Source organism: Procambarus clarkii, chromosome 61 (assembly GCF_040958095.1).
Source record: "Procambarus clarkii isolate CNS0578487 chromosome 61, FALCON_Pclarkii_2.0, whole genome shotgun sequence".
NCBI lineage: Eukaryota > Metazoa > Arthropoda > Malacostraca > Decapoda > Cambaridae > Procambarus > Procambarus clarkii.
The window spans coordinates 10,652,679-10,679,165 of NC_091210.1; the positions used below are offsets into that span (position 1 = coordinate 10,652,679).

General features: G+C 55.3%; 1 protein-coding gene across 1 annotated transcript in view; it reads left to right on the plus strand.

Moving 5' to 3' along the window:
• Positions 1-26,244, plus strand: part of LOC138354117 (uncharacterized) — a 92,519-nt gene extending 66,275 nt beyond the window's left edge. The window contains exons 6-7 of the mRNA XM_069307981.1: positions 22,169-22,447; positions 26,149-26,244. Coding sequence (XP_069164082.1) covers positions 22,169-22,447; positions 26,149-26,244 — 375 coding nt within the window. The remainder of the gene's footprint in view (positions 1-22,168; positions 22,448-26,148) is intronic.
• Positions 26,245-26,487: the final 243 nt, after the last annotated feature.

Here is a 26,487-nt window from a genome sequence, read left to right on the forward strand (position 1 = left end):
TAATGGTCGGGAAGGACGAGATGGTCGAGAAATACAGGATGGTCGGGAAGAACAGGATGGTCGGGAAGGACAGGATGGTCGGGAAGGACGTGATAGTCAGGAAGGACAGAATGGTCGGGAAGGACAGGATGGTCGGGAAGGACAGGATGGTCGGGAAGGACAGGATGGTCGGGAAGGACAGGATGGTTGGGACGAACGGAATGGTCGGGAAGGACAGGATGGTCGGGGAGAAGAGGATGGGCGGGAAGAACAGGATGGTCGGGATGGCCAGGATGGTCGGGAAGGCCAGGATGGTCGGGAAGGACGGAATGGTCGGGAAGGACAGGATGGTCGGGGAGAAGAGGATGGGCGGGAAGGACAGGATGGTCGGGAAGGACAGGATGGTCGGGATGGACAGGATGGTCGGGAGGGACAGGATGGTCGGGAAGGACAGGATGGTCGGGAAGGACAGGATGGTCGGGAAGGACAGGATGGTCGGGAAGGACAGGATGGTCAGGAGGGACAGGATGGTCGGGAAGGCCAGGATGGTCGGGAAGGACAGGATGATCGGGAAGGACAGGATGGTCGGGAATGACAGGATGGTCGGGAAGGACAGGATGGTCGGGAAGGACAGGATGGTCGGGAAGGACAGGATGGTCGGGAAGGACAGGATGGTCGGGAGGGACAGGATGGTCGGGAAGGACAGGATGGTCGGGAGGGACAGGATGGTCGGGAAGGACAGGATGGTCGGGAGGGACAGAATGGTCGGGAAGGACAGGATGGTCGGGAAGGACAGGATGGTCGGGAAGGACAGGATGGTCGGGAAGGACAGGATGGTCGGGAAGGACAGGATGGTCGGGAGGGACAGGATGGTCGGGAAGGACAGGATGGTCGAAAAGGACAGGATGGTCGGGAAGGACAGGATGGTCGGGAAGAACAGGATGGTCGGGAAGGACAGGAGGGTCGGGAAGAACAGGATGGTCGGGAAGGACAGGATGGTCGGGAAGGACAGGATGGTCGGGAAGGACAGGATGGTCGGGAAGGACAGGATGGTCGGGAAGGACAGGATGGTCGGGAAGGCCAGGATGGTCGGGAAGTACAGGATGGACGGGAAGGACAGGATGGTCGGGAAGGACAGGATTGTCGGGAGGGACAGGATGGTCGGGAGGGACAGGATGGTCGGGAGGGACAGGATGGTCGGGACGGACAGGATGGTCGGGAGGGACAGGATGGTCGGGAAGGACAGGATGGTCGGGAGGGACAGGATGGTCGGGAAGGACAGGATGGTCGGGAAGGACAGGATGGTCGGGAAGGACAGGATGATCGGAAAGGACAGGATGGTCGGGAAGGACAGGATGGGCGGGAAGGACAGGATGGTCGGGAAGGCCAGGATGGTCGGGAAGGACGGAATGGTCGGGAAGGACAGGATGGTCGGGAAGGACAGGATGGTCGGGAAGGCCAGAATGGTCGGGAAGGACGAGATGGTCGAGAAATACAGGATGGTCGGGAAGGACAGGATGGTCGGGAAGGACAGGATGGTCGGGAAGGACGTGATAGTCAGGAAGGAAAGAATGGTCGGGAAGGACAGGATGGTCTGGAAGGACAGGATGGTCGGGAAGGACAGGATGGTCGGGAAGGACAGGATGGTCGGGAAGGACGGAATGGTCGGGAAGGACAGGATGGTCGGGGAGAAGAGGATGGGCGGGAAGAACAGGATGGTCGGGATGGCCAGGATGGTCGGGAAGGCCAGGATGGTCGGGAAGGACGGAATGGTCGGGAAGGACAGGATGGTCGGGGAGAAGAGGATGGGCGGGAAGGACAGGATGGTCGGGAAGGACAGGATGGTCGGGAAGGACATGATGGTCGGGAGGGACAGGATGGTCGGGAAGGACAGGATGGTCGGGAAGGACAGGATGGTCGGGAAGGACAGGATGGTCGGGAAGGACAGGATGGTCGGGAAGGACAGGATGGTCGGGAGGGACAGGATGGTCGGGAAGGACAGGATGGTTGGGAAGGACAGGATGGTCGGGAAGGACAGGATGGTCGGGAAGGACAGGATGGTCGGGAGGGACAGGATGGTCGGGAAGGCCAGGATGGTCGGGAAGGACAGGATGATCGGGAAGGACAGGATGGTCGGGAAGGACAGGATGGTCGGGAAGGACAGGATGGTCGGGAAGGACAGGATGGTCGGGAAGGCCAGGATGGTCGGGAAGGCCAGGATGGTCGGGAAAACCAGGATGGTCGGGAAGGCCAGGATGGTCGGGAAGGCCAGGATGGTCGGGAAGGCCAGGATGGTCGGGAAGGCCAGGATGGTCGGGAAGGCCAGGATGGTCGGGAAGGCCATGATGGTCGGGAAGGCCAGGATGGTCGGGAAGGACAGGATGGTCGGGAAGGACAGGATGGTCGGGAGGGACAGGACGGTCGGGAGGGACAGGATGGTCGGGAGGGACAGGATGGTCGGGAAGGACAGGATGGTCGGGAGGGACAGGATGGTCGGGAAGGACAGGATGGTCGGGAGGGACAGGATGGTCGGGAAGGACAGGATGGTCGGGAAGGACAGGATGGTCGGGAAGGACAGGATGATCGGGAAGGACAGGATGGTCGGGAAGGACAGGATGGTCGGGAAGGACAAGATGGTCGGGAAGGACAGGATGGTCGGGAAGGCCAGGATGGTCGGGAAGGCCAGGATGGTCGGGAAGGCCAGGATGGTCGGGAAGGCCAGGATGGTCGGGAAGGCCAGGATGGTCGGGAAGGCCAGGATGGTCGGGAAGGCTAGGATGGTCGGGAAGGCCAGGATGGTCGGGAAGGCCAGGATGGTCGGGAAGGCCATGATGGTCGGGAAGGCCAGGATGGTCGGGAAGGACATGATGGTCGGGAAGGACAGGATGGACGGGAAGGACAGGATGGTCGGGAAGGACAGGATGGTCGGGAGGGACAGGATGGTCGGGAGGGACAGGATGGTCGGGAGGGACAGGATGGTCGGGAAGGACAGGATGGTCGGGAGGGACAGGATGGTCGGGAAGGACAGGATGGTCGGGAGGGACAGGATGGTCGGGAAGGACAGGATGGTCGGGAAGGACAGGATGGTCGGGAAGGACAGGATGATCGGGAAGGACAGGATGGTCGGGAAGGACAGGATGGGCGGGAAGGACAGGATGGTCGGGAAGGCCAGGATGGTCGGGAAGGACGGAATGGTCGGGAAGGACAGGATGGTCGGGAAGGACAGGATGGTCGGGAAGGCCAGAATGGTCGGGAAGGACGAGATGGTCGAGAAATACAGGATGGTCGGGAAGAACAGGATGGTCGGGAAGGACAGGATGGTCGGGAAGGACGTGATAGTCAGGAAGGACAGAATGGTCGGGAAGGACAGGATGGGCGGGAAGGACAGGATGGTCGGGAAGGACAGGATGGTCGGGAAGGACAGGATGGTTGGGAAGAACGGAATGGTCGGGAAGGACAGGATGGTTGGGGAGAAGAGGATGGGCGGGAAGAACAGGATGGTCGGGATGGCCAGGATGGTCGGGAAGGCCAGGATGGTCGGGAAGGACGGAATGGTCGGGAAGGACAGGATGGTCGGGGAGAAGAGGATGGGCGGGAAGGACAGGATGGTCGGGAAGGACAGGATGGTCGGGATGGACAGGATGGTCGGGAGGGACAGGATGGTCGGGAAGGACAGGATGGTCGGGAAGGACAGGATGGTCGGGAAGGACAGGATGGTCGGGAAGGACAGGATGGTCAGGAGGGACAGGATGGTCGGGAAGGCCAGGATGGTCGGGAAGGACAGGATGATCGGGAAGGACAGGATGGTCGGGAAGGACAGGATGGTCGGGAAGGACAGGATGGTCGGGAAGGACAGGATGGTCGGGAAGGACAGGATGGTCGGGAAGGCCAGGATGGTCGGGAAGGCCAGGATAGTCGGGAAGGCCAGGATGGTCGGGAAGGCCAGGATGGTCGGGAAGGCCATGATGGTCGGGAAGGCCAGGATGGTCGGGAAGGACATGATGGTCGGGAAGGACAGGATGGACGGGAAGGACAGGATGGTCGGGAAGGACAGGATGGTCGGGAGGGACAGGATGGTCGGGAGGGACAGGATGGTCGGGAGGGACAGGATGGTCGGGAAGGACAGGATGGTCGGGAAGGGACAGGATGGTCGGGAAGGACAGGATGGTCGGGAGGGACAGGAATGGTCGGGAAGGACAGGATGGTCGGGAAGGACAGGATGGTCGGGAAGGACAGGATGGTCGGGAAGGACAGGATGGTCGGGAAGGACAGGATGGTCGGGAGGACAGGATGGTCGGGAAGGGACAGGATGGTCGGGAAGGACAGGATGGTCGGGAAGGACAGGATGGTCGGGAAGGACAGGATGGTCGGGAAGGACAGGATGGTCGGGAAGGACAGGATGGTCGGGAAGGACAGGATGGTCGGGAAGGACAGGATGGTCGGGAAGGACAGGATGGTCGGGAAGGACAGGATGGTCGGGAAGGACAGGATGGTCGGGAAGGACAGGATGGTCAGGAAGGACAGGATGGACGGGCAGGACAGGATGGTCGGGAAGGACAGGATTGTCGGGAGGGACAGGATGGTCGGGAGGGACAGGATGGTCGGGAGGGACAGGATGGTCGGGAAGGACAGGATGGTCGGGAGGGACAGGATGGTCGGGAAGGACAGGATGGTCGGGAGGGACAGGATGGTCGGGAAGGACAGGATGGTCGGGAAGGACAGGATGGTCGGGAAGGACAGGATGATCGGAAAGGACAGGATGGTCGGGAAGGACAGGATGGGCGGGAAGGACAGGATGGTCGGGAAGGCCAGGATGGTCGGGAAGGACGGAATGGTCGGGAAGGACAGGATGGTCGGGAAGGACAGGATGGTCGGGAAGGCCAGAATGGTCGGGAAGGACGAGATGGTCGAGAAATACAGGATGGTCGGGAAGGACAGGATGGTCGGGAAGGACAGGATGGTCGGGAAGGACGTGATAGTCAGGAAGGAAAGAATGGTCGGGAAGGACAGGATGGTCTGGAAGGACAGGATGGTCGGGAAGGACAGGATGGTCGGGAAGGACAGGATGGTCGGGAAGGACGGAATGGTCGGGAAGGACAGGATGGTCGGGGAGAAGAGGATGGGCGGGAAGGACAGGATGGTCGGGAAGGACAGGATGGTCGGGAAGGACAGGATAGTCGGGAGGGACAGGATGGTCGGGAAGGACAGGATGGTCGGGAAGGACAGGATGGTCGGGAAGGACAGGATGGTCGGGAAGGACAGGATGGTCGGGAAGGACAGGATGGTCGGGAGGGACAGGATGGTCGGGAAGGACAGGATGGTTGGGAAGGACAGGATGGTCGGGAAGGACAGGATGGTCGGGAAGGACAGGATGGTCGGGAGGGACAGGATGGTCGGGAAGGCCAGGATGGTCGGGAAGGACAGGATGATCGGGAAGGACAGGATGGTCGGGAAGGACAGGATGGTCGGGAAGGACAGGATGGTCGGGAAGGACAGGATGGTCGGGAAGGCCAGGATGGTCGGGAAGGCCAGGATGGTCGGGAAGGCCAGGATGGTCGGGAAGGCCAGGATGGTCGGGAAGGCCAGGATGGTCGGGAAGGCCAGGATGGTCGGGAAGGCCAGGATGGTCGGGAAGGCCAGGATGGTCGGGAAGGCCAGGATGGTCGGGAAGGACAGGATGGTCGGGAAGGACAGGATGGTCGGGAGGGACAGGATGGTCGGGAGGGACAGGATGGTCGGGAGGGACAGGATGGTCGGGAAGGACAGGATGGTCGGGAGGGACAGGATGGTCGGGAAGGACAGGATGGTCGGGAGGGACAGGATGGTCGGGAAGGACAGGATGGTCGGGAAGGACAGGATGGTCGGGAAGGACAGGATGATCGGGAAGGACAGGATGGTCGGGAAGGACAGGATGGGCGGGAAGGACAGGATGGTCGGGAAGGCCAGGATGGTCGGGAAGGACGGAATGGTCGGGAAGGACAGGATGGTCGGGAAGGACAGGATGGTCGGGAAGGACAGGATGGTCGGGAAGGCCAGAATGGTCGGGAAGGACGAGATGGTCGAGAAATACAGGATGGTCGGGAAGGAGAGGATGGTCGGGAAGGACAGGATGGTCGGGAAGGACGTGATAGTCAGGAAGGACAGAATGGTCGGGAAGGACAGGATGGTCGGGAAGAACAGGATGGTCGGGAAGGACAGGAGGGTCGGGAAGGACAGGATGGTCGGGAAGGACGGAATGGTGGGGAAGGACAGGATGGTCGGGGAGAAGAGGATGGGCGGGAAGAACAGGATGGTCGGGATGGCCAGGATGGTCGGGAAGGCCAGGATGGTCGGGAAGGACGGAATGGTCGGGAAGGACAGGATGGTCGGGGAGAAGAGGATGGGCGGGAAGGACAGGATGGTCGGGAAGGACAGGATGGTCGGGAAGGACAGGATGGTCGGGAGTGACAGGATGGTCGGGAAGGACAGGATGGTCGGGAAGGACAGGATGGTCGGGAAGGACAGGATGGTCGGGAAGGACAGGATGGTCGGGGAGAAGAGGATGGGCGGGAAGGACAGGATGGTCGGGAAGGACAGGATGGTCGGGAAGGACAGGATGGTCGGGAGTGACAGGATGGTCGGGAAGGACAGGATGGTCGGGAAGGACAGGATGGTCGGGAAGGACAGGATGGTCGGGAAGGACAGGATGGTCAGGAGGGACAGGATGGTCGGGAAGGCCAGGATGGTCGGGAAGGACAGGATGATCGGGAAGGACAGGATGGTCGGGAAGGACAGGATGGTCGGGATGGACAGGATGGTCGGGAAGGACAGGATGGTCGGGAAGGACAGGATGGTCGGGAAGGCCAGGATGGTCGGGAAGGCCAGGATGGTCGGGAAGGCCAGGATGGTCGGGAAGGCCAGGATGGTCGGGAAGGCCAGGATGGTCGGTAAGGCCAGGATGGTCGGGAAGGCCATGATGGTCGGGAAGGCCAGGATGGTCGGGAAGGACATGATGGTCGGGAAGGACAGGATGGACGGGAAGGACAGGATGGTCGAGAAGAACAGGATGGTCGGGAGGGACAGGATGGTCGGGAGGGACAGGATGGTCGGGAGGGACAGGATGGTCGGGAAGGACAGGATGGTCGGGAGGGACAGGATGGTCGGGAAGGACAGGATGGTCGGGAGGGACAGAATGGTCGGGAAGGACAGGATGGTCGGGAAGGACAGGATGGTCGGGAAGGACAGGATGGTCGGGAAGGACAGGATGGTCGGGAAGAACAGGATGGTCGGGAGGGACAGGATGGTCGGGAAGGACAGGATGGTCGGGAAGGACAGGATGGTCGGGAAGGACAGGATGGTCGGGAAGGACAGGATGGTCGGGAAGGACAGGAGGGTCGGGAAGAACAAGTTGGTCGGGAAGGACAGGATGGTCGGGAAGGACAGGATGGTCGGGAAGGACAGGATGGTCGGGAAGGACAGGAATGTCGGGAAGGACAGGATGGTCGGGAAGGCCAGGATGGTCGGGAAGGACAGGATGGACGGGAAGGACAGGATGGTCGGGAAGGACAGGATGGTCGGGAGGGACAGGATGGTCGGGAGGGACAGGATGGTCGGGAGGGACAAGATGGTCGGGAAGGACAGGATGGTCGGGAGGGACAGGATGGTCGGGAAGGACAGGATGGTCGGGAGGGACAGGATGGTCGGGAAGGACAGGATGGTCGGGAAGGACAGGATGGTCGTGAAGGACAGGATGATCGGGAAGGACAGGATGGTCGGGAAGGACAGGATGGGCGGGAAGGACAGGATGGTCGGGAAGGCCAGGATGGTCGGGAAGGACGGAATGGTCGGGAAGGACAGGATGGTCGGTAAGGACAGGATGGTCGGGAAGGCCAGAATGGTCGGGAAGGACGAGATGGTCGAGAAATACAGGATGGTCGGGAAGGACAGGATGGTCGGGAAGGACAGGATGGTCGGGAAGGACAGGATGGTCGGGAAGGACAGGATGGTCGGGAAGGACAGGAGGGTCGGGAAGAACAAGTTGGTCGGGAAGGACAGGATGGTCGGGAAGGACAGGATGGTCGGGAAGGACAGGATGGTCGGGAAGGACAGGATGGTCGGGAAGGACAGGATGGTCGGGAAGGACGGAATGGTCGGGAAGGACAGGATGGTCGGGGAGAAGAGGATGGGCGGGAAGAACAGGATGGTCGGGATGGCCAGGATGGTCGGGAAGGCCAGGATGGTCGGGAAGGACGGAATGGTCGGGAAGGACAGGATGGTCGGGGAGAAGAGGATGGGCGGGAAGGACAGGATGGTCGGGAAGGACAGGATGGTCGGGAAGGACAGGATGGTCGGGAGGGACAGGATGGTCGGGAAGGACAGGATGGTCGGGAAGGACAGGATGGTCGGGAAGGACAGGATGGTCGGGAAGGACAGGATGGTCAGGAGGGACAGGATGGTCGGGAAGGCCAGGATGGTCGGGAAGGACAGGATGATCGGGAAGGACAGGATGGTCGGGAAGGACAGGATGGTCGGGAAGGACAGGATGGTCGGGAAGGACAGGATGATCGGGAAGGACAGGATGGTCGGGAAGGCCAGGATGGTCGGGAAGGCCAGGATGGTCGGGAAGGCCAGGATGGTCGGGAAGGCCAGGATGGTCGGGAAGGCCAGGATGGTCGGGAAGGCCAGGATGGTCGGGAAGGCCATGATGGTCGGGAAGGCCAGGATGGTCGGGAAGGACATGATGGTCGGGAAGGACAGGATGGACGGGAAGGACAGGATGGTCGGGAAGGACAGGATGGTCGGTAGGGACAGGATGGTCGGGAGGGACAGGATGGTCGGGAGGGACAGGATGGTCGGAAAGGACAGGATGGTCGGGAGGGACAGGATGGTCGGGAAGGACAGGATGGTCGGGAAGGACAGAATGGTCGGGAAGGACAGGATGGTCGGGAAGGACAGGATGGTCGGGAAGGACAGGATGGTCGGGAAGGACAGGATGGTCGGGAAGGACAGGATGGTCGGGAGGGACAGGATGGTCGGGAAGGACAGGATGGTCGGGAAGGACAGGATGGTCGGGAAGGACAGGATGGTCGGGAAGGACAGGATGGTCGGGAAGGACAGGAGGGTCGGGAAGAACAGGATGGTCGGGAAGGACAGGATGGTCGGGAAGGACAGGATGGTCGGGAAGGACAGGATGGTCGGGAAGGACAGGATGGTCGGGAAGGACAGGATGGTCAGGAAGGACAGGAGGGTCGGGAAGGACAGGATGGTCGGGAAGGACAGGATGGTCGGGAAGGACAGGATGGTCGGGAAGGACAGGATGGTCGGGAAGGCCAGAATGGTCGGGGAGAAGAGGATGGTCGGGAAGGCCAGGATGGTCGGGAAGGACAGGATGGTCGGGAAGGACAGGATGGTCGGGAAGGACAGGATGGTCGGGAGGGACAGGATGGTCGGGAAGGACAGGATGGTCGGGAAGGACAGGATGGTCGGGAAGGACAGGATGGTCGGGAAGGACAGGATGGTCGGGAAGGACAGGATGGTCGGGAAGGACAGGATGGTCGGGAAGGCCAGAATGGTCGGGGAGAAGAGGATGGGCGGGAAGGACAGGATGGTCGGGAAGGACAGGATGGTCGGGAAGGACAGGATGGTCGGGAAGGACAGGATGGTCGGGAAGGACAGGATGGTCGGGAAGGACAGGATGGTCGGGAAGGCCAGAATGGTCGGGGAGAAGAGGATGGTCGGGAAGGCCAGGATGGTCGGGAAGGACAGGATGGTCGGGAAGGCCAGGATGGTCGGGAAGGACAGAATGGTCGGGAAGGACAGGATGGTCGGGAAGGCCAGGATGGTCGGGAAGGACAGGATGGTCGGGAAGGACAGGATGGTCGGGAAGGACAGGATGGTCGGGAGGGACAGGATGGTCGGGAAGGACAGGATGGTCGGGAAGGACAGGATGGTCGGGAAGGACAGGATGGTCGGGAAGGACAGGATGGTCGGGAAGGACAGGATGGTCGGGAAGGACAGGATGGTCGGGAAGGCCAGAATGGTCGGGGAGAAGAGGATGGTCGGGAAGGACAGGATGGTCGGGAAGGACAGGATGGTCGGGAAGGACAGGATGGTCGGGAAGGACAGGATGGTCGGGAAGGACAGGATGGTCGGGAAGGACAGGATGGTCGGGAAGGCCAGAATGGTCGGGGAGAAGAGGATGGTCGGGAAGGCCAGGATGGTCGGGAAGGACAGGATGGTCGGGAAGGCCAGGATGGTCGGGAAGGACAGGATGGTCGGGAAGGACAGGATGGTCGGGAAGGACAGGATGGTCGGGAAGGCCAGGATGGTCGGAAAGGACAGGATGGTCGGGAAGGACAGGAGGGTCGGGAAGAACAGGTTGGTCGGGAAGGACAGGATGGTCGGGAAGGACAGGATGGTCGGGAAGGACAGGATGGTCGGGAAGGACAGGATGGTCGGGAAGGACAGGATGGTCGGGAAGGCCAGGATGGTCGGGAAGGACAGGATGGACGGGAAGGACAGGATGGTCGGGAAGGACAGGATGGTCGGGAGGGACAGGATGGTCGGGAGGGACAGGATGGTCGGGAGGGACAAGATGGTCGGGAAGGACAGGATGGTCGGGAGGGACAGGATGGTCGGGAAGGACAGGATGGTCGGGAGGGACAGGATGGTCGGGAAGGACAGGATGGTCGGGAAGGACAGGATGGTCGTGAAGGACAGGATGATCGGGAAGGACAGGATGGTCGGGAAGGACAGGATGGGCGGGAAGGACAGGATGGTCGGGAAGGCCAGGATGGTCGGGAAGGACGGAATGGTCGGGAAGGACAGGATGGTCGGTAAGGACAGGATGGTCGGGAAGGCCAGAATGGTCGGGAAGGACGAGATGGTCGAGAAATACAGGATGGTCGGGAAGGACAGGATGGTCGGGAAGGACAGGATGGTCGGGAAGGACGTGATAGTCAGGAAGGACAGAATGGTCGGGAAGGACAGGATGGTCGGGAAGGACAGGATGGTCGGGAAGGACAGGATGGTCGGGAAGGACAGGATGGTCGGGAAGGACGGAATGGTCGGGAAGGACAGGATGGTCGGGGAGAAGAGGATGGGCGGGAAGAACAGGATGGTCGGGATGGCCAGGATGGTCGGGAAGGCCAGGATGGTCGGGAAGGACGGAATGGTCGGGAAGGACAGGATGGTCGGGGTGAAGAGGATGGGCGGGAAGGACAGGATGGTCGGGAAGGACAGGATGGTCGGGAAGGACAGGATGGTCGGGAGGGACAGGATGGTCGGGAAGGACAGGATGGTCGGGAAGGACAGGATGGTCGGGAAGGACAGGATGGTCGGGATGGACAGGATGGTCAGGAGGGACAGGATGGTCGGGAAGGCCAGGATGGTCGGGAAGGACAGGATGATCGGGAAGGACAGGATGGTCGGGAAGGACAGGATGGTCGGGAAGGACAGGATGGTCGGGAAGGACAGGATGATCGGGAAGGACAGGATGGTCGGGAAGGCCAGGATGGTCGGGAAGGCCAGGATGGTCGGGAAGGCCAGGATGGTCGGGAAGGCCAGGATGGTCGGGAAGGCCAGGATGGTCGGGAAGGCCAGGATGGTCGGGAAGGCCAGGATGGTCGGAAGGACATGATGGTCGGGAAGGCCAGGATGGTCGGGAAGGACATGATGGTCGGGAAGGACAGGATGGACGGGAAGGACAGGATGGTCGGGAAGGACAGGATGGTCGGGAGGGACAGGATGGTCGGGAGGGACAGGATGGTCGGGAGGGACAGGATGGTCGGAAAGGACAGGATGGTCGGGAGGGACAGGATGGTCGGGAAGGACAGGATGGTCGGGAGGGACAGAATGGTCGGGAAGGACAGGATGGTCGGGAAGGACAGGATGGTCGGGAAGGACAGGATGGTCGGGAAGGACAGGATGGTCGGGAAGGACAGGATGGTCGGGAGGGACAGGATGGTCGGGAAGGACAGGATGGTCGGGAAGGACAGGATGGTCGGGAAGGACAGGATGGTCGGGAAGGACAGGATGGTCGGGAAGGACAGGAGGGTCGGGAAGAACAGGATGGTCGGGAAGGACAGGATGGTCGGGAAGGACAGGATGGTCGGGAAGGACAGGATGGTCGGGAAGGACAGGATGGTCGGGAAGGACAGGATGGTCAGGAAGGACAGGAGGGTCGGGAAGGACAGGATGGTCGGGAAGGACAGGATGGTCGGGAAGGACAGGATGGTCGGGAAGGACAGGATGGTCGGGAAGGCCAGAATGGTCGGGGAGAAGAGGATGGTCGGGAAGGCCAGGATGGTCGGGAAGGACAGGATGGTCGGGAAGGACAGGATGGTCGGGAAGGACAGGATGGTCGGGAGGGACAGGATGGTCGGGAAGGACAGGATGGTCGGGAAGGACAGGATGGTCGGGAAGGACAGGATGGTCGGGAAGGACAGGATGGTCGGGAAGGACAGGATGGTCGGGAAGGACAGGATGGTCGGGAAGGCCAGAATGGTCGGGGAGAAGAGGATGGTCGGGAAGGACAGGATGGTCGGGAAGGACAGGATGGTCGGGAAGGACAGGATGGTCGGGAAGGACAGGATGGTCGGGAAGGACAGGATGGTCGGGAAGGACAGGATGGTCGGGAAGGCCAGAATGGTCGGGGAGAAGAGGATGGTCGGGAAGGCCAGGATGGTCGGGAAGGACAGGATGGTCGGGAAGGCCAGGATGGTCGGGAAGGACAGAATGGTCGGGAAGGACAGGATGGTCGGGAAGACCAGGATGGTCGGGAAGGACAGGATGGTCGGGAAGGACAGGATGGTCGGGAAGGACAGGATGGTCGGGAGGGACAGGATGGTCGGGAAGGACAGGATGGTCGGGAAGGACAGGATGGTCGGGAAGGACAGGATGGTCGGGAAGGACAGGATGGTCGGGAAGGACAGGATGGTCGGGAAGGCCAGAATGGTCGGGGAGAAGAGGATGGTCGGGAAGGACAGGATGGTCGGGAAGGACAGGATGGTCGGGAAGGACAGGATGGTCGGGAAGGACAGGATGGTCGGGAAGGACAGGATGGTCGGGAAGGCCAGAATGGTCGGTGAGAAGAGGATGGTCGGGAAGGCCAGGATGGTCGGGAAGGACAGGATGGTCGGGAAGGCCAGGATGGTCGGGAAGGACAGGATGGTCGGGAAGGACAGGATGGTCGGGAAGGACAGGATGGTCGGGAAGGCCAGGATGGTCGGGAAGGACAGGATGGTAGGGAAGGACAGGATGGTCGGGAAGGCCAGGATGGTCGGGAAGGACAGAATGGTCGGGAAGGACAGGATGGTCGGGAAGGCCAGGATGGTCGGGAAGAACAGGATGGTCGGGAAGGCCAGGATGGTCGGGAAGGCCAGGATGGTCGGGAAGGACAGAATGGTCGGGAAGGACAGGATGGTCGGGAAGGCCAGGATGGTCGGGAAGGACAGGATGGTCGGGAAGGACAGGATGGTCGGGAAGGCCAGGATGGTCGGGAAGGACAGAATGGTCGGGAAGGACAGGATGGTCGGGAAGGCCAGGATGGTCGGGAAGGACAGGATGGTCGGGAAGGCCAGGATGGTCGGGAAGGACAGGATGGTCGGGAAGGACAGGATGGTCGGGAAGGACAGGATGGTCGGGAAGGCCAGGATGGTCGGGAAGGACAGGATGGTAGGGAAGGACAGGATGGTCGGGAAGGCCAGGATGGTCGGGAAGGACAGAATGGTCGGGAAGGACAGGATGGTCGGGAAGGCCAGGATGGTCGGGAAGAACAGGATGGTCGGGAAGGCCAGGATGGTCGGGAAGGCCAGGATGGTCGGGAAGGACAGAATGGTCGGGAAGGACAGGATGGTCGGGAAGGCCAGGATGGTCGGGAAGGACAGGATGGTCGGGAAGGACAGGATGGTCGGGAAGGCCAGGATGGTCGGGAAGGACAGAATGGTCGGGAAGGACAGGATGGTCGGGAAGGCCAAACAAATGCTTTAAGAAATATTAACATTTATAAACAACAACTCAACATGTTAAGGGAGTCGTGTGGGAACTAAGTGCAAAATATTAGCGTGTGATTAACATAGAGTTTGTATTTGAACATTATAACATTTCTTACACCCATATAGTTGTTTCAGTGCTTCTTAATATATATTCACGGATGCATAGCAAGAGGACGGATAGGTGGCTGGATGAATAGAAAGATGGATGTATGAAACACTAGATGGAGTATATATGTGTGTAACTGAGAGAGAGAGGGAGGGAATTATCAGGGGAAAAGGCCAAGCCATTACGACTAAATAGCAATTGGAGGGGATCAGAATAAGGATTTGGGATGGGACGGGGGATGGGGGGAAAAGGAATGGCGCCCAACCATTTGGACAGTCGGGGACTGAACGCCGACCTGCATGAAGCAAGACCGTTGCTCCTCCGTCCAGTAAAAGTGACTAGATGGAGAGATGGACTGATCAATGGACACACAGACAGATTGGTAGATAGATGAATAGATTGATGGATAGATGAATAGATAGACGGATGGATAGATCGACGCATAAACCGATGGATATGTGGAAGACATACACATACATACATTCATTCATACATACATACTTGGACCTATCCTGTTTCTGATATACGTAAATGATCTCCCAGAGGGTATAGACTCATTCTTCTCGATGTTTGCTGACGATGCCAAAATTATGAGAAGGATTAAGACAGAGGAGAACAGCTTGAGGCTTCAAGAAGACCTGGACAAGCTGCACGAATGGTCGAACAAATGGCCTGTTAGAGTTTAACCCAAGCAAATGTAATGTAATGAAGATAGGGGTAGGAAGCAGGAGACCAGATACAAGGTATCATTTGGGATATGAAATACTTCAAGAGTCAGAGAGAGCGAAAGACTTGGGGGTTGATATCACGCCAGACCTGTCCCCTGAAGCTCATATCAAGAGGATAACATCAGCAGCATATGCCAGGTTGGCTCACATAAGAACGGCCTTTAGAAACTTGTGTAAGGAATCTTTGAGAACATTATATACCACATATGTCAGACCAATCCTGGAGTATGCGGCTCCAGCATGGAGTCCATATCTAGTCAAGCATAAGACTAAACCGGAAAAGGTTCAAAGGTTTGCCACCAGACTAGTACCCGAGCTGAGAGGTATGAGCTACGAAGAGAGACTACGGGAATTAAACCTCACTTCGTTGGAAGACAGAAGAGATAGGGGGGGGACATGATCACCACATTCAAGATTCTCAAGAGAATCGACAGGGTTGATAAAGACAGGCTATTTAACACAAGGGGCACACGCACTAGGGGGACACAGGAGGAAACTGAGCGCCCAAATGAGCCACAGGGATATTAGAAAGAACTTTTTTAGTGTCAGAGTGGTTGACAAATGGAATGCATTAGGAAGTAATGTGGTGGAGGCTGACTCCATACACAGTTTCAATTGTAGATATGATAGAGCCCAATAGGCTCAGGAACCCGCACACCTGTTGATTGACGGTTGAGAGGCGGGACCAAAGAGCCAGAGGTCAACCCCCGCAAGCACAACTAGGTGAGTACATACATACATACAAACTTACATACATGCATACATACATACATACATACATACATACATACATACATACATACATACATACATACATACATACATACATACATACATACATACATACATACATACATACATTCATTCATACATACATACATACATACATACATACATACATACATACATACATACATACATACATACATACATACATACATACATACATACATACATACATGGGGCGCGGGTGGCTCATTGGACAGCACACTGTATACGTAGTCGTGTGGACCGGGGTTCGATTCCCGGCACCGGTGGAGACAATTGGGTACAGTTTGTTTCACCCTGATGTCCCTGTTACCTAGCAGTAAATAGTTGCCTGAGAGTAAGACAGCTGTTACTGGCTGCTTCCTGGGAGTGTGGGTATGTGTGTAGGAAAAAGTAATTAAAATTACTCGTTGATTGACAGTTTAGAGGCGAGCTAAAAGAGCAGAGCTCAACCCCTGCAAGCACAACTAGGTGAATTCATATAAACACACACATATATACATACAAATAGGGACCATAACTAACATGGGGAAAATCCTCCCAGACAGAGCCTCTCCAACTTATCAGAACTGCAAACAGGATGGGAACTTCCGGTCAGGAACCCCCAAGTTGATCACAGTGTGATAAATATAAAAATGCAACAACAACAGTAATAACACCAGCAGAGTAGTCACCCTCTCGTGCTGCCACTTCTTCTGACACTGCACTCAAATACAACGTCAGGCCACTCACTCAAATATCATCCAGGATAATACCTAATTTAGGAGAAAGGGATTAACCTCACTAAGATGAGAAACCAGACTCAGTAACCACGTGTTGTCACGTGTTTACACTCATGAAGTGAACACCTGTAGTCGCATGTTCACACTCATGAAGTGAACACCTGTAGTCGCATGTTCACACCCATGAAGTGAGCACCTGTTGTCACATGTTCACACCCATGAAGTGAGCACCTGTTGTCACATGTTCACACCCATGAAGTGAGCACCTGTTGTCACATGTTCACACCCATGAAGTGAGCACCTGTTGTCTCGTATTCACACCCATGAAGAGAGCACCTGTAGTCACGTATTCACACCCTTGAAGTGTGCCTTGAAGAAGACGATATGCAGCATCCGGGAGAGCCTTGTCGGTCTCTCTCGTGCACTTGCACATATTATCTACTCCTACCACCCCATATATATTTATATATATAGTGAAATTTATTGTACAAGATTACATGATTACAAAATGTGGCATTAACACATACACAACACAACCAATACTGTGCAAGTAAAATGAAAAACACGCCGATGGAAACACTGATAAATGTTATGGACAGATTCGATCACTTCTTTGAATTCCTCCGAAGGTGGACTCGTGGCCAAGATACAACAGGCATTTCCCTTCTGAATCGCGACACTGAGGTGCTAGAACAAGAAACTTTTCACTCTCTGGTCCTTTGTAGCGCTGATAAATTTGTCCTTCAATTCCTTCAGGAACTAACAATGCACATTTCCCTCACGAACCGAGGGTCTCCAAACCGATCAGAATAAAGCTGTAGCAGTGTGCCAGACCTCTGTATTTGATGGTTTTCTGCGATTCCCTGAAACAAGCAGCGCCGCCCCCTTTCACCTGTGCTGTGGTAGAGGTAGGTACTGGCCACTGTGGAATCGCATGTGTAGTCCCACACCACTTGCTTACCATCCTTCCAAGGAAGGATGGTAAGCTTTCTGGGTGTTTCAGAGGTTCGTTGGGTCTGAATAAGTGTGGTTCTCTTTGTGATGGGCAGCGGGCCGTGGCGAGGCTCCTCTTGATATTTTTTGTTGACTTCTTCATGTCTTGCAGTCTTACCCTGGGATTTACGACTTACCAGACTATGACGACCATATTGCTCTGCTATCGCCATTCCACAGATGCATCTACGTTCGGTGAGGATGGGGGCGGCATGTCAAAGGGCAACTCCAATGCTGAGGGCGTCATGATTGAGGCGAATTCCCAGGGCTGGATTGGGCACAGCAAATAAAAAAAATTGTGGCATGGAGTGCTGTTACTGCTAGGAGGCAGGCTTTGTTCTCAGCATCTGCCTTTTCAAGCATTGTTGTGGAGGTCTTTTTCATTATGGGGCTATCCCAGTGGGCCTACTTGTGGTTTTTTAGGGCCTGTGGTCGGGGTAGAGGGTGTGCAATGGTTTTCCATTGACTGGCTGCTTCGATGAACTTTTGATCATGAGTTCCCGCTGTGTTACTCATACGCTCCAGTAAGATCTGCCCTAATAATTCGTTGGCTGCTGTACATTCTGGAAGTGCTCCCTCAGTTGCCTTTCATATGCCTATGCCTCCAAATCTCACTGGTAGTGTTGCTTGGTCATGCACTGACTGTCATCTAAATCTTAGTTAAGTGCCTTCCTGAATATTGACTTGAGGAGCTCATCATTTTTAACTTCGCATTTGGAGGGGTTAAGAACGAAATCCAGGGTCTTCCCCTGTGACTTCACCAGCTGCAGATCTTCCAGCAGGGAGTCTTGTGTGCCTACCAGAGTGCCATTATCCAGGAACCAGACGTTGAGCTCATTTTAGTCTGCTTTTGATATCTCGAACCGCTATGCAAAAGAAGAAAGGTGCAATTGATCTTACTGTTGAATTCCGTTTGCTGAGGTGACTTCGTGTTTGCCAAACAGGAGGGTTGAATCTATGCTGTAACCTGCTGACACAAAGGGGAGAATGCTTGGGCAATGTTCCTGGATTGCGGTGAGGACTACATCCCTTTTGACCGAGTGTAAAGCGTTTTTGAAATCTAATTTTACTACTGCCTGGACTTCAGTAAGAGAACTAATGTAGGCTCGTGCAGCATGAGCTGCTGCTTCACAACCTTGGGGGGACCCCAAACCCCAGCTGGTTGGGTTGCAGCATGGTGGCTGCTTCCATTTGGATACTTCTGACAGCAGCCCTTGCAACTAGGCGGCGAAGGGTATTACCCACGGCAATGGGTCTGATCCCTCCCCCCTTCTTTTTCAGGGCACATAGAGATGTACCAAAGAAGAATGGTTTGATTTCATCAGGAATTAACCCGGCGAGGCAGTTGTTGACAAACATTGTGATTATTATCAGGAGCGCCTTTGCAGCTGGGCCAAGAACAGGGTTCACCATTTCCTTGACATGTTGAGGTCTTACCCCTGTGTAGCCTCCTGAGGAGCCCGGAGCAAATGAAACGATAGCGTTGTAAACCTCGGACTGGGACTCAGCACTCAGGAGCATCAGGCTCCTGAGTGCTGCTTCCCTCCTAGCTGGGTGGAACCTGGTAGTTCCGTATACCATGCGCCATGTCTAGGCAGATGCCTTGGGTGGGTGGGCACGTGAAGATGGTGGGTGGGGATGGGGATGCATGGGAGGCTGTGTGCTGGCATGGGCAGGGAGGGAAAGGCGTGATTGCCGGATCGTAGTGGTAGGGGGAGGGGGAGTGGAAGACACCACACCCACTATAGGGGAGCGGAAAAACACTTCACATTGGGGGTGGAGGGAGAGTTTGGGGGGTGGCACTCGAGTCTTGGATAATTTCCTTTTATATCACTACACACTGGTGAATGTATTCTGGCTCACTGGGTGTGGTGCACTCAACACGATACTCGCAATGTTCACCACCGGGCTGGAATCAATTTATCTTTTTCAAACAATCATTGGCACACTGGTGACCCTCTCCCTCTCTTGACCACACCACATGTATCCGTCCACCCTTTCCTGGTGGTGGAGCCGCAGGGCATGTGACGTAGGTGGGCGTGGGGTGACTGTGGGCGTGGGGTGGCAATGGGATGACGGTAGCCGTGGGGTGACGGTGGACGTCGGGTCAGCCGCCAGGAGTGGTTTGCTGGATAGACTGGCAAGACCTTCGAGAGGCTTGGAAAGGGAGGGGGAGGGGGGGGGTGCCTGCCACAGGCAGCGGTCACCCACGATTAACACAAAGTTTCACTGATGCATTATGTTTAGCACTACAAACTCACCGTACATCTGAAAAGACACACATATTCACCTCCAAGCCTGCTGTAATACAAGCAGGTTTGTGAGCCTCCCTTTCTCTCCCTCCACTTGAGGCCTCCTCCCCGCCTGGAGGTTATTGTTTATGGTGGCACTGGGATAATCCTCGCCCTGGCCTGTGTACTTCCCCCTCCCTCGCACGCCTCCCGCCAAAAGAATACACCTTTTTCAGTTGATTCTATTGCACTGCTGGAAAGGTAGGCCTCCTCGACCCACTAAGAGTCTTCAGCAGGTATTTACACAGACGTGAGTCGATTCTTGGTTTCCTCAGGCACTGTTATCCTTATTGAAGAGGTAAAATTTAAGCACCCGGCCCGTGTGACTAAGATCAATGAATTTGATGGCTTCCAGGCTTGTGGGTCTAAACATTCCTATATGGGTAACCATGTTTGAATTCCTCGATAATCTTTGCCAGGTGGAGTCCTGTTGTCACGTGACATGCGGTATGACATGAAAAACTTTCCCCACTTTTTATGAATCTTAATATATATTTGGTATTCACTAATTGTAAGATCAAGTCCAATTTAATAAAATAAAAACTCCCCTGGTGCAGCAAGTTGTGTGAATTCGATTCCCTGCAGTGATTGTGAGTCTGTGTACCTTGGACAAACAGGAAATTCCTTACAATTGCATTTGTCCCAACATGCTAAGAGTATTATAACTGCCCAAACGTCAAGTGCATTTTATCTACACACAAGTTTGTGTGATCACACTATTAATTGGGAAGGAGCGAAAAGCATTACCAATTGCAGTAGTTTCGTGGAACGGAATGTGATTGAGTCTGCCCTAATCAGTGTCCAAATCTTCTCAAAGTTTGTACTGGTAAATATAAACCTGACCAGGATTCCTGGTTCAACCTTGATGACGAGCGGACGTCTGGACACCTCCTCTGCCTGGGAGCTGCCTGAGCACGTTCTGTTTTCACGTTTTGGCTTTGTTACTGCCGTTTTGCATCCCCTATTCAAAGGTCCGGTTGTTCGACGCCTGGCGCACATATCGCCTTGATTCACGGGATTGTTGATAGATTTTTTTGACGTGTTCTGGCTGGTTCTCCTGGCAGGGTTGACTGACTCTCTCTCTAGAACGGCTTTTTAGATCAATTAGTTCATCTGAGTCTTTTACTATTACGAATATGTCATCTACAAAATGGCAATATACAGTTTGTTTTTGTCTGCTGCTGAAGACTCTGTCTTCGATGGTTTCCATATAAAAATTAGCAAATAAGACTCCTAAGGGGGAGCCCATTGCTACTCCGTCTATTTGTAAATACATGTCTCCTTGTGGACTGATGAAAGAGGCTTCCTTTGTACATGCTTCGAGAAGACTCTTCAAGTGTGGCTCAGGTATGTCTAATTTGGGGGTGCTCTCGTCTCTGTATAATCTGTCCAGTATCATTCCTATGGTTGTGTCGACTGGGACGTTGGTAAATAGGGATTCGACGTCCAGGGAAGCAATGATTCCATCAGGCTGAGTAGATTTGATTAATTCTAGGAAATCTGCTGATGATTGTAGACTATACTTACTTGGAGTGTATGGAGTTAGGAGTTCATTGAGTCTTTTTGCCAGGTGAACTGGCATTGAGAGAAAGTATTGAGAAAGATGTTAAATACGAAACTGAAAAGCAGTAATTCAGGAACAGAGGTATTACGACTGAGAGGTAGGAGACATCTCTACATGGAACATGCTGTAGAACACAAGCCTACGGTGAACCAGATGTAGGAAACATCTGTACATGGTAGATGTTGTAGAACACTAGCCAATGGGGAATCAGACGTAGGAAACACCTCTTATTATTGGTAGATGTTGTATCAAGCCTATAGGGGTTACCTTGAGGTGGTTGGTTTACCTTAAAGTGGTTGGTTTACCTTGAGGTAGTTTTGGGACTTAGCGTCCTCGCGGCCCAGTCGTCGACCATGCCTCCTCCAGACGTAAGAAACCAGACGTAGGAAGCATCTCCACAAGGAAGATGTTGTAGAACACAAACCTACGGGGACCTAGAGGCAGGAGACATCTCTACAAGGAACACGTAGAACACATACCAACGGAATACTAGAGGTAGTAGACATCTCTACAAGGGACATGTTGTAAAACACAAATATTCAAGGAATAATATGAATAAGACATATGTGAAGGAGAAGTAGTGAGAGGAAAAGCAAGTAGGAAATATTTAAGAGGTGAGGAAAACCATTACGATGTTTCAAATGACGAAAATTAAGAAATGGTGACACGAGGTTTAATTAGGATATGTTGAGATTGTGACTAATAACATGGTCTTCATGTGTTTTATCATAAAATTGTTTTCCTGTATTATCACATGTAATACTGTTTTCTCTGGTAACAGACTGGCACTCTCTTGAGTCAACATGGAGGAACGTGATACAAGGAGGACACACCCGACTCGCTCACCAGCTTCTGCAGAGAAACATAACAGGTACCCATAATATCTCTTGTAAGTTGCACTTCAGTATTTAACTTGAGATTTTATATCCCGTCTTTCCCACTGACGGTCGTCAAATGGATTGACTCCCGTCCAACATTTTTATCGCACAAATATATATTAACTTGTGATTATTATGGTATATTGAAATTCAGATTTGTGTGCAGGTACTAGAAACTGCTGACTTATTTCTGGGTCATGCACATGTGTTGTGTAAATGTGTTTACTGTGTAAACACATTTTACGGGCGAGGAGGAAGAAGGAGGAAGAAGAAGGTGGACAAGAAGGAAGGAGGAAAGAAGGAGGAGGATAAGGGCGAGGAGGAAGTAGAAGGAGGAGGGCAAGGAGGGAGGAATCAGGAGAAGGACGAGGTGGAAAAAGGAGAGCGAGGAGGAAGGAAGGAGAAGAACAAAGATGAAGGAGGAGGGCTAGGTGGCAGGAGGAGGGTGAGGAGGAAGGAGGAAGAGCAGGGCGAGGAGGAAGGAGGAGGATTAGGGTGATGAGGAAGGAAGAGGAGGAGGGCGAAGAGGAAGGAGGAGGAGGGAAAGGAGAAGAAGAAGGGCGAGGAAGGAGGAGGAGGAGGAAGGCGAGGAGGAAGGAGGAGGAGGAGGGCTAGGAGGAAGGAGGCTGAGGGCGAGGAGGAAGAAAGAGGACGAGGAGGAAGGAGGAGGAGCAGGGCAAGGAGGAAGGAGGAGGAGCAGGGCAAGGATGAAGGAGGAAGAGCAGGGCAAGGAGGAAGGACGAGGTGGAAGGAAAAGGAGGAGGAGGAGGAGGAGGGCAAGGAGGAAGTAAAAAGGAGGAGGAGGAAGGAGGAGGAGGGCGAGGAGGAAGGAGGAAGAGGAGGAGTGCGAGGAGGAAGGAGGAGGAACGCGAGGAGGAAGGCGATGAGGAAGGAGGAGGAGGAGGAGGAGGGCGACGAGGAAGGAAAGAGAAAAAAGACAAGGAGGAGGGCAAGGAAAAGTAGGAGGAAGAGGGTGAGGAGGAGGAGGAGGAAGGAGGAAAAGGGGGAGGAGGAGGAAGGAGGAAAAGAGGGAGGAGGAGGGCGAGGAGAAAGGAGGAGGAGGGCGAGGAAGAAGGAGGAGGAGCAGGGCATGGAGGAAGGAGGAGGAGCAGGGCAACGAACAAGGAGGAAGAGCAGACCATGGAGGAAGAGAAAAAGAGCGAGAAGGAAGGAGGAGAAGGCGAGGAGGAAGGAAGGAGGAGGATGAGGAGAAGGAGGAGGAGGGCCAGGAAGAAGGAGGAGGAAGAGGGCGAGGAGAAAGAAGGAGGACCAGGAGGAAGGAGGAGGAGCAGACCGAGGAGGAAGGAGTAGAGGCAGGGCGAAGAGGAATGAGGAGGAGGGTGATCAGGAAGGAGGAGGAGCAGGGCAAGAAGGAAGGAGGAGGAGCAGGTCAAGGAGGAAGGAGGAGGAGGAGGAGGAGGGCGAGGAGGAAGGAAGGAGGAGGGCAAGGAGGAAAGAAGGAGGGGGAGGAGGAGGGCAAGGAGGAAAGAAGGAGGGGGAGGAGGAGGGCGAGGGGTAAGGAGGAGGATTAGGGTGAGGAGGGTAATTAGGAGGGCGAGGAGAAGGAGGAGGGCGAGGAGGAAAGAGGAGGGCGAGGAGGAAAGAGGAGGAGCAGGTCGAGGAGGAAGGAGGAGGAAGAGCAGGGTGAGGAGGAAGGAGGAGAAGGAGTAGGAGGAGGATGTGGGCAAGGAGGAGGGCGAGGAGGAAGGAGGAGGAGTAGGAGGACGAGGACGAGGAGAAAGGAAGGAGGAGGAGGAGAAGGAGGAAGGAAGGAGGAGGAGAGGAAGGAGGAGGGCGAGGAGGAATGAAAGAAGAGAAGGAAAAGGAGGGCGAGGTGGAGGAAGAGGAGGAGGAGTAGGAGGAGAGCGAGGAGGAAGGAGGAGGAGGAAGGAGGAAGAGGAGGGCGAGGAGGAGGAGGAGGAGGGCGAGGAGGGAAAAAGAAGAGCAGTGCAAGGAGGAAAGAGGTGGAGGATGATGATGAGGAGGAAAGAGGTGGAGGATGATGAGGAGGAGGAAAGAGGTGGAGGATGATGAGGAGGAGGAGGGCGAGGAGGAAGGACGACGTGAAGGAGGAGGGGGAGGAGGAAGGAAGGAGGAGGAGGAGAAGGAGGAAGGCGAGGAGGAAGGAAGGAGGAGGGCGAGGAGGAAGGAGGAGGGAGGAGGAGGGCGAGCAGGGAGAAGGAAGAGCAGGGCAAATAGGAAGGAGTAGGAGCAGGGGAAGGAGTAGGAGGAGGGCAAGAAGCAGGAGGAGGGCGAGGAGGAAGGAAGAGAAGGAGGGCGAGGAGGAATAAAGGAGGAGGAGGAGGAAGAGGAGGAGAAGGAGGAGGAGGAGAAGAAGAAGGAGGAGGAGGAGGAGGGCAAGGAGGAGGAGGGCGAGGAGGAAGGAGGAAGAGGAGGAGCAGCGCAAAGAGGAGGGGAGGGCAAGGAGGAAAGAGGAAGAGCATGGCAAGGAGTAGGAGGAGGGCAAGAAGCAGGAGGAGGGCGAGGAGGAAGGAAGAGAAGGAGGAGGGCGAGGAGGAATAAAGGAGGAGGAGAAGGAAGAGGAGGAGAAGGAGGAGGAGGAGAAGAAGGAGGAGGAGGAGGAGGAGGAGTGCTAGGTGGAAAGAAGGAGGAGGAAGAGGAGGAGGGCGAGGAGGAAGGAGGAGGAGGAGGAGGAAGAGGAGGAAGTAGGAGGAGGAGTATGGTGAGGAGGAATGAGAAGGAGTTCGAAGAGGAAGGAGGAGGATTAGGGCGAAAAGGAAGGAGGAGGAAGGAAGAGGAGGGTGAGGTGGCAGGAAAAGGGCGAGGAGGATGGAGGAGGAGGAGGGCGAGGAGGATGGAGGAGGAGGAGGGCGAGAAGGAAGAAGAAGGATAAGGAGGAGGAGGGCGAGGTGGAAGGAGGTGGAGCAGGGCGAGGAGGAAGGTGGAGGAGTAGGGTGAGGTGGAAGGGGGAGGATGAAGAGGAGGAGGGCGAATAGGAAGGAGGAGGAGCAGGGCAAGGAGGAGGGAGGAGGAGCAGGTCAAGAAGGAAGGAGGAGGAGCCGGGCAAGGAGGAAGGAGGAGAAGCAGGGCAAGGAGGAAGGAGGAGGGACAGGGCAAGGAGGGAGGAGGAGGAGCAGGGCAAGGAGGAAGGAGGAGGAGCAGGGCAAGGAGGAATGAGGAGGAGCAGGGCAAGGAGGAAGGAGCAGGGCAAGGAGGAGGAGGAGGGCGTAGAGAAAGGAGGAGGAGGAGGAAGAGGAGGGGGGCGAGGAGGAAGGAAGGAGGAAGAGGGGAAGTAGGAAGAAAGGAGGAGGAGGAGAAGGGCGAGTAGGAAGTAAGGAGGAGGAGGAGGAGGAGGGCGAGAAGGAAGGAGGAGGAGGAGAAGTAGGAGGGCCAGGAGGAAGGAAGGAGGAGGAGGACGGCGAGGAGGAAGTAAGGAGGAGGAGGAGCAGGAGGAGGGCGAGGAGGAGAAGGGGGGAGGAGGACAAGGAGGAAGGATGGAGTTGGAGGAGGGCGAGGAGGAAGGAAGGAGGAAGAGGAGGAGGAGGCCGAGGAGAAAAGAATTAGAGGTAGGAGGACAAGGACGAAGAGGAGTGTGGGAACCGACATGTGAGATTTATATTTTTTAATTTATATGAATTTATATAGAATTTATGTTTATGTTAATTTATATCTTTTGATAGCAATTGATATGATGTTAAGTGGACTGTGTTTCTGCAATAATCTCACAAATCGATCCTTACACATTAGGGGGGTATATTAAATGTATATATATGCAGCCAATCAAATCAAACTACAGTATTAACTACATATATTAGTAAATAAATTGGAGGTGCCTTATCTTATTGTACAGCAGGCTTAGTCCACCAGGTATAACCAGGATGTAGACACCAAAATATCCTAGATTGAGGCTAGCTTCCATCACCCTGGTAACTGATATACCAAACTTGCTTCCTCTTCTTGACCTGTCAAAGGGCACTAGCTATAAAGCCAGAATCCTAATATATGACAGCTATATCAGAGAAAACACTGTATAATAGATAAGATAAGGACAAAGGCTTAATTACCTTTATAATGATGCTAGTTCGCATCCTAACCGGTTCGCCCAATATCTACTTAACATTAACTTTCCAGAAATGATTAGATAAACGGGTTTCGGTAGGACACTTGCCTTGCTTATGTTGACAGCGTGTTGATGATGGCAGAACACTTTTGATCTCCATAACACTTCGTCCAGGAGAAATTATAGGAGCTGAATTTGCTCCCCTGCGCCTCTGGTCTTAACAAACAATGGCAGACCACTCCCTACTGACACTACTGGCTCAATTTGTCTAGATGGCAATAAGTAATAGAAGGGTCACATTTACTTTAATTGGATACTGATAATTAAGTTAATTCAAATGAGATGTTTTTATGATGTAAGAAGTCCAAAGACTTCTTACATCATAAAAATACTAGGAGGTATTTAAGAATAATTCCCAACAGAATAGCTGGTGAATTTATCGTACTATGTGGCAATGATATCCC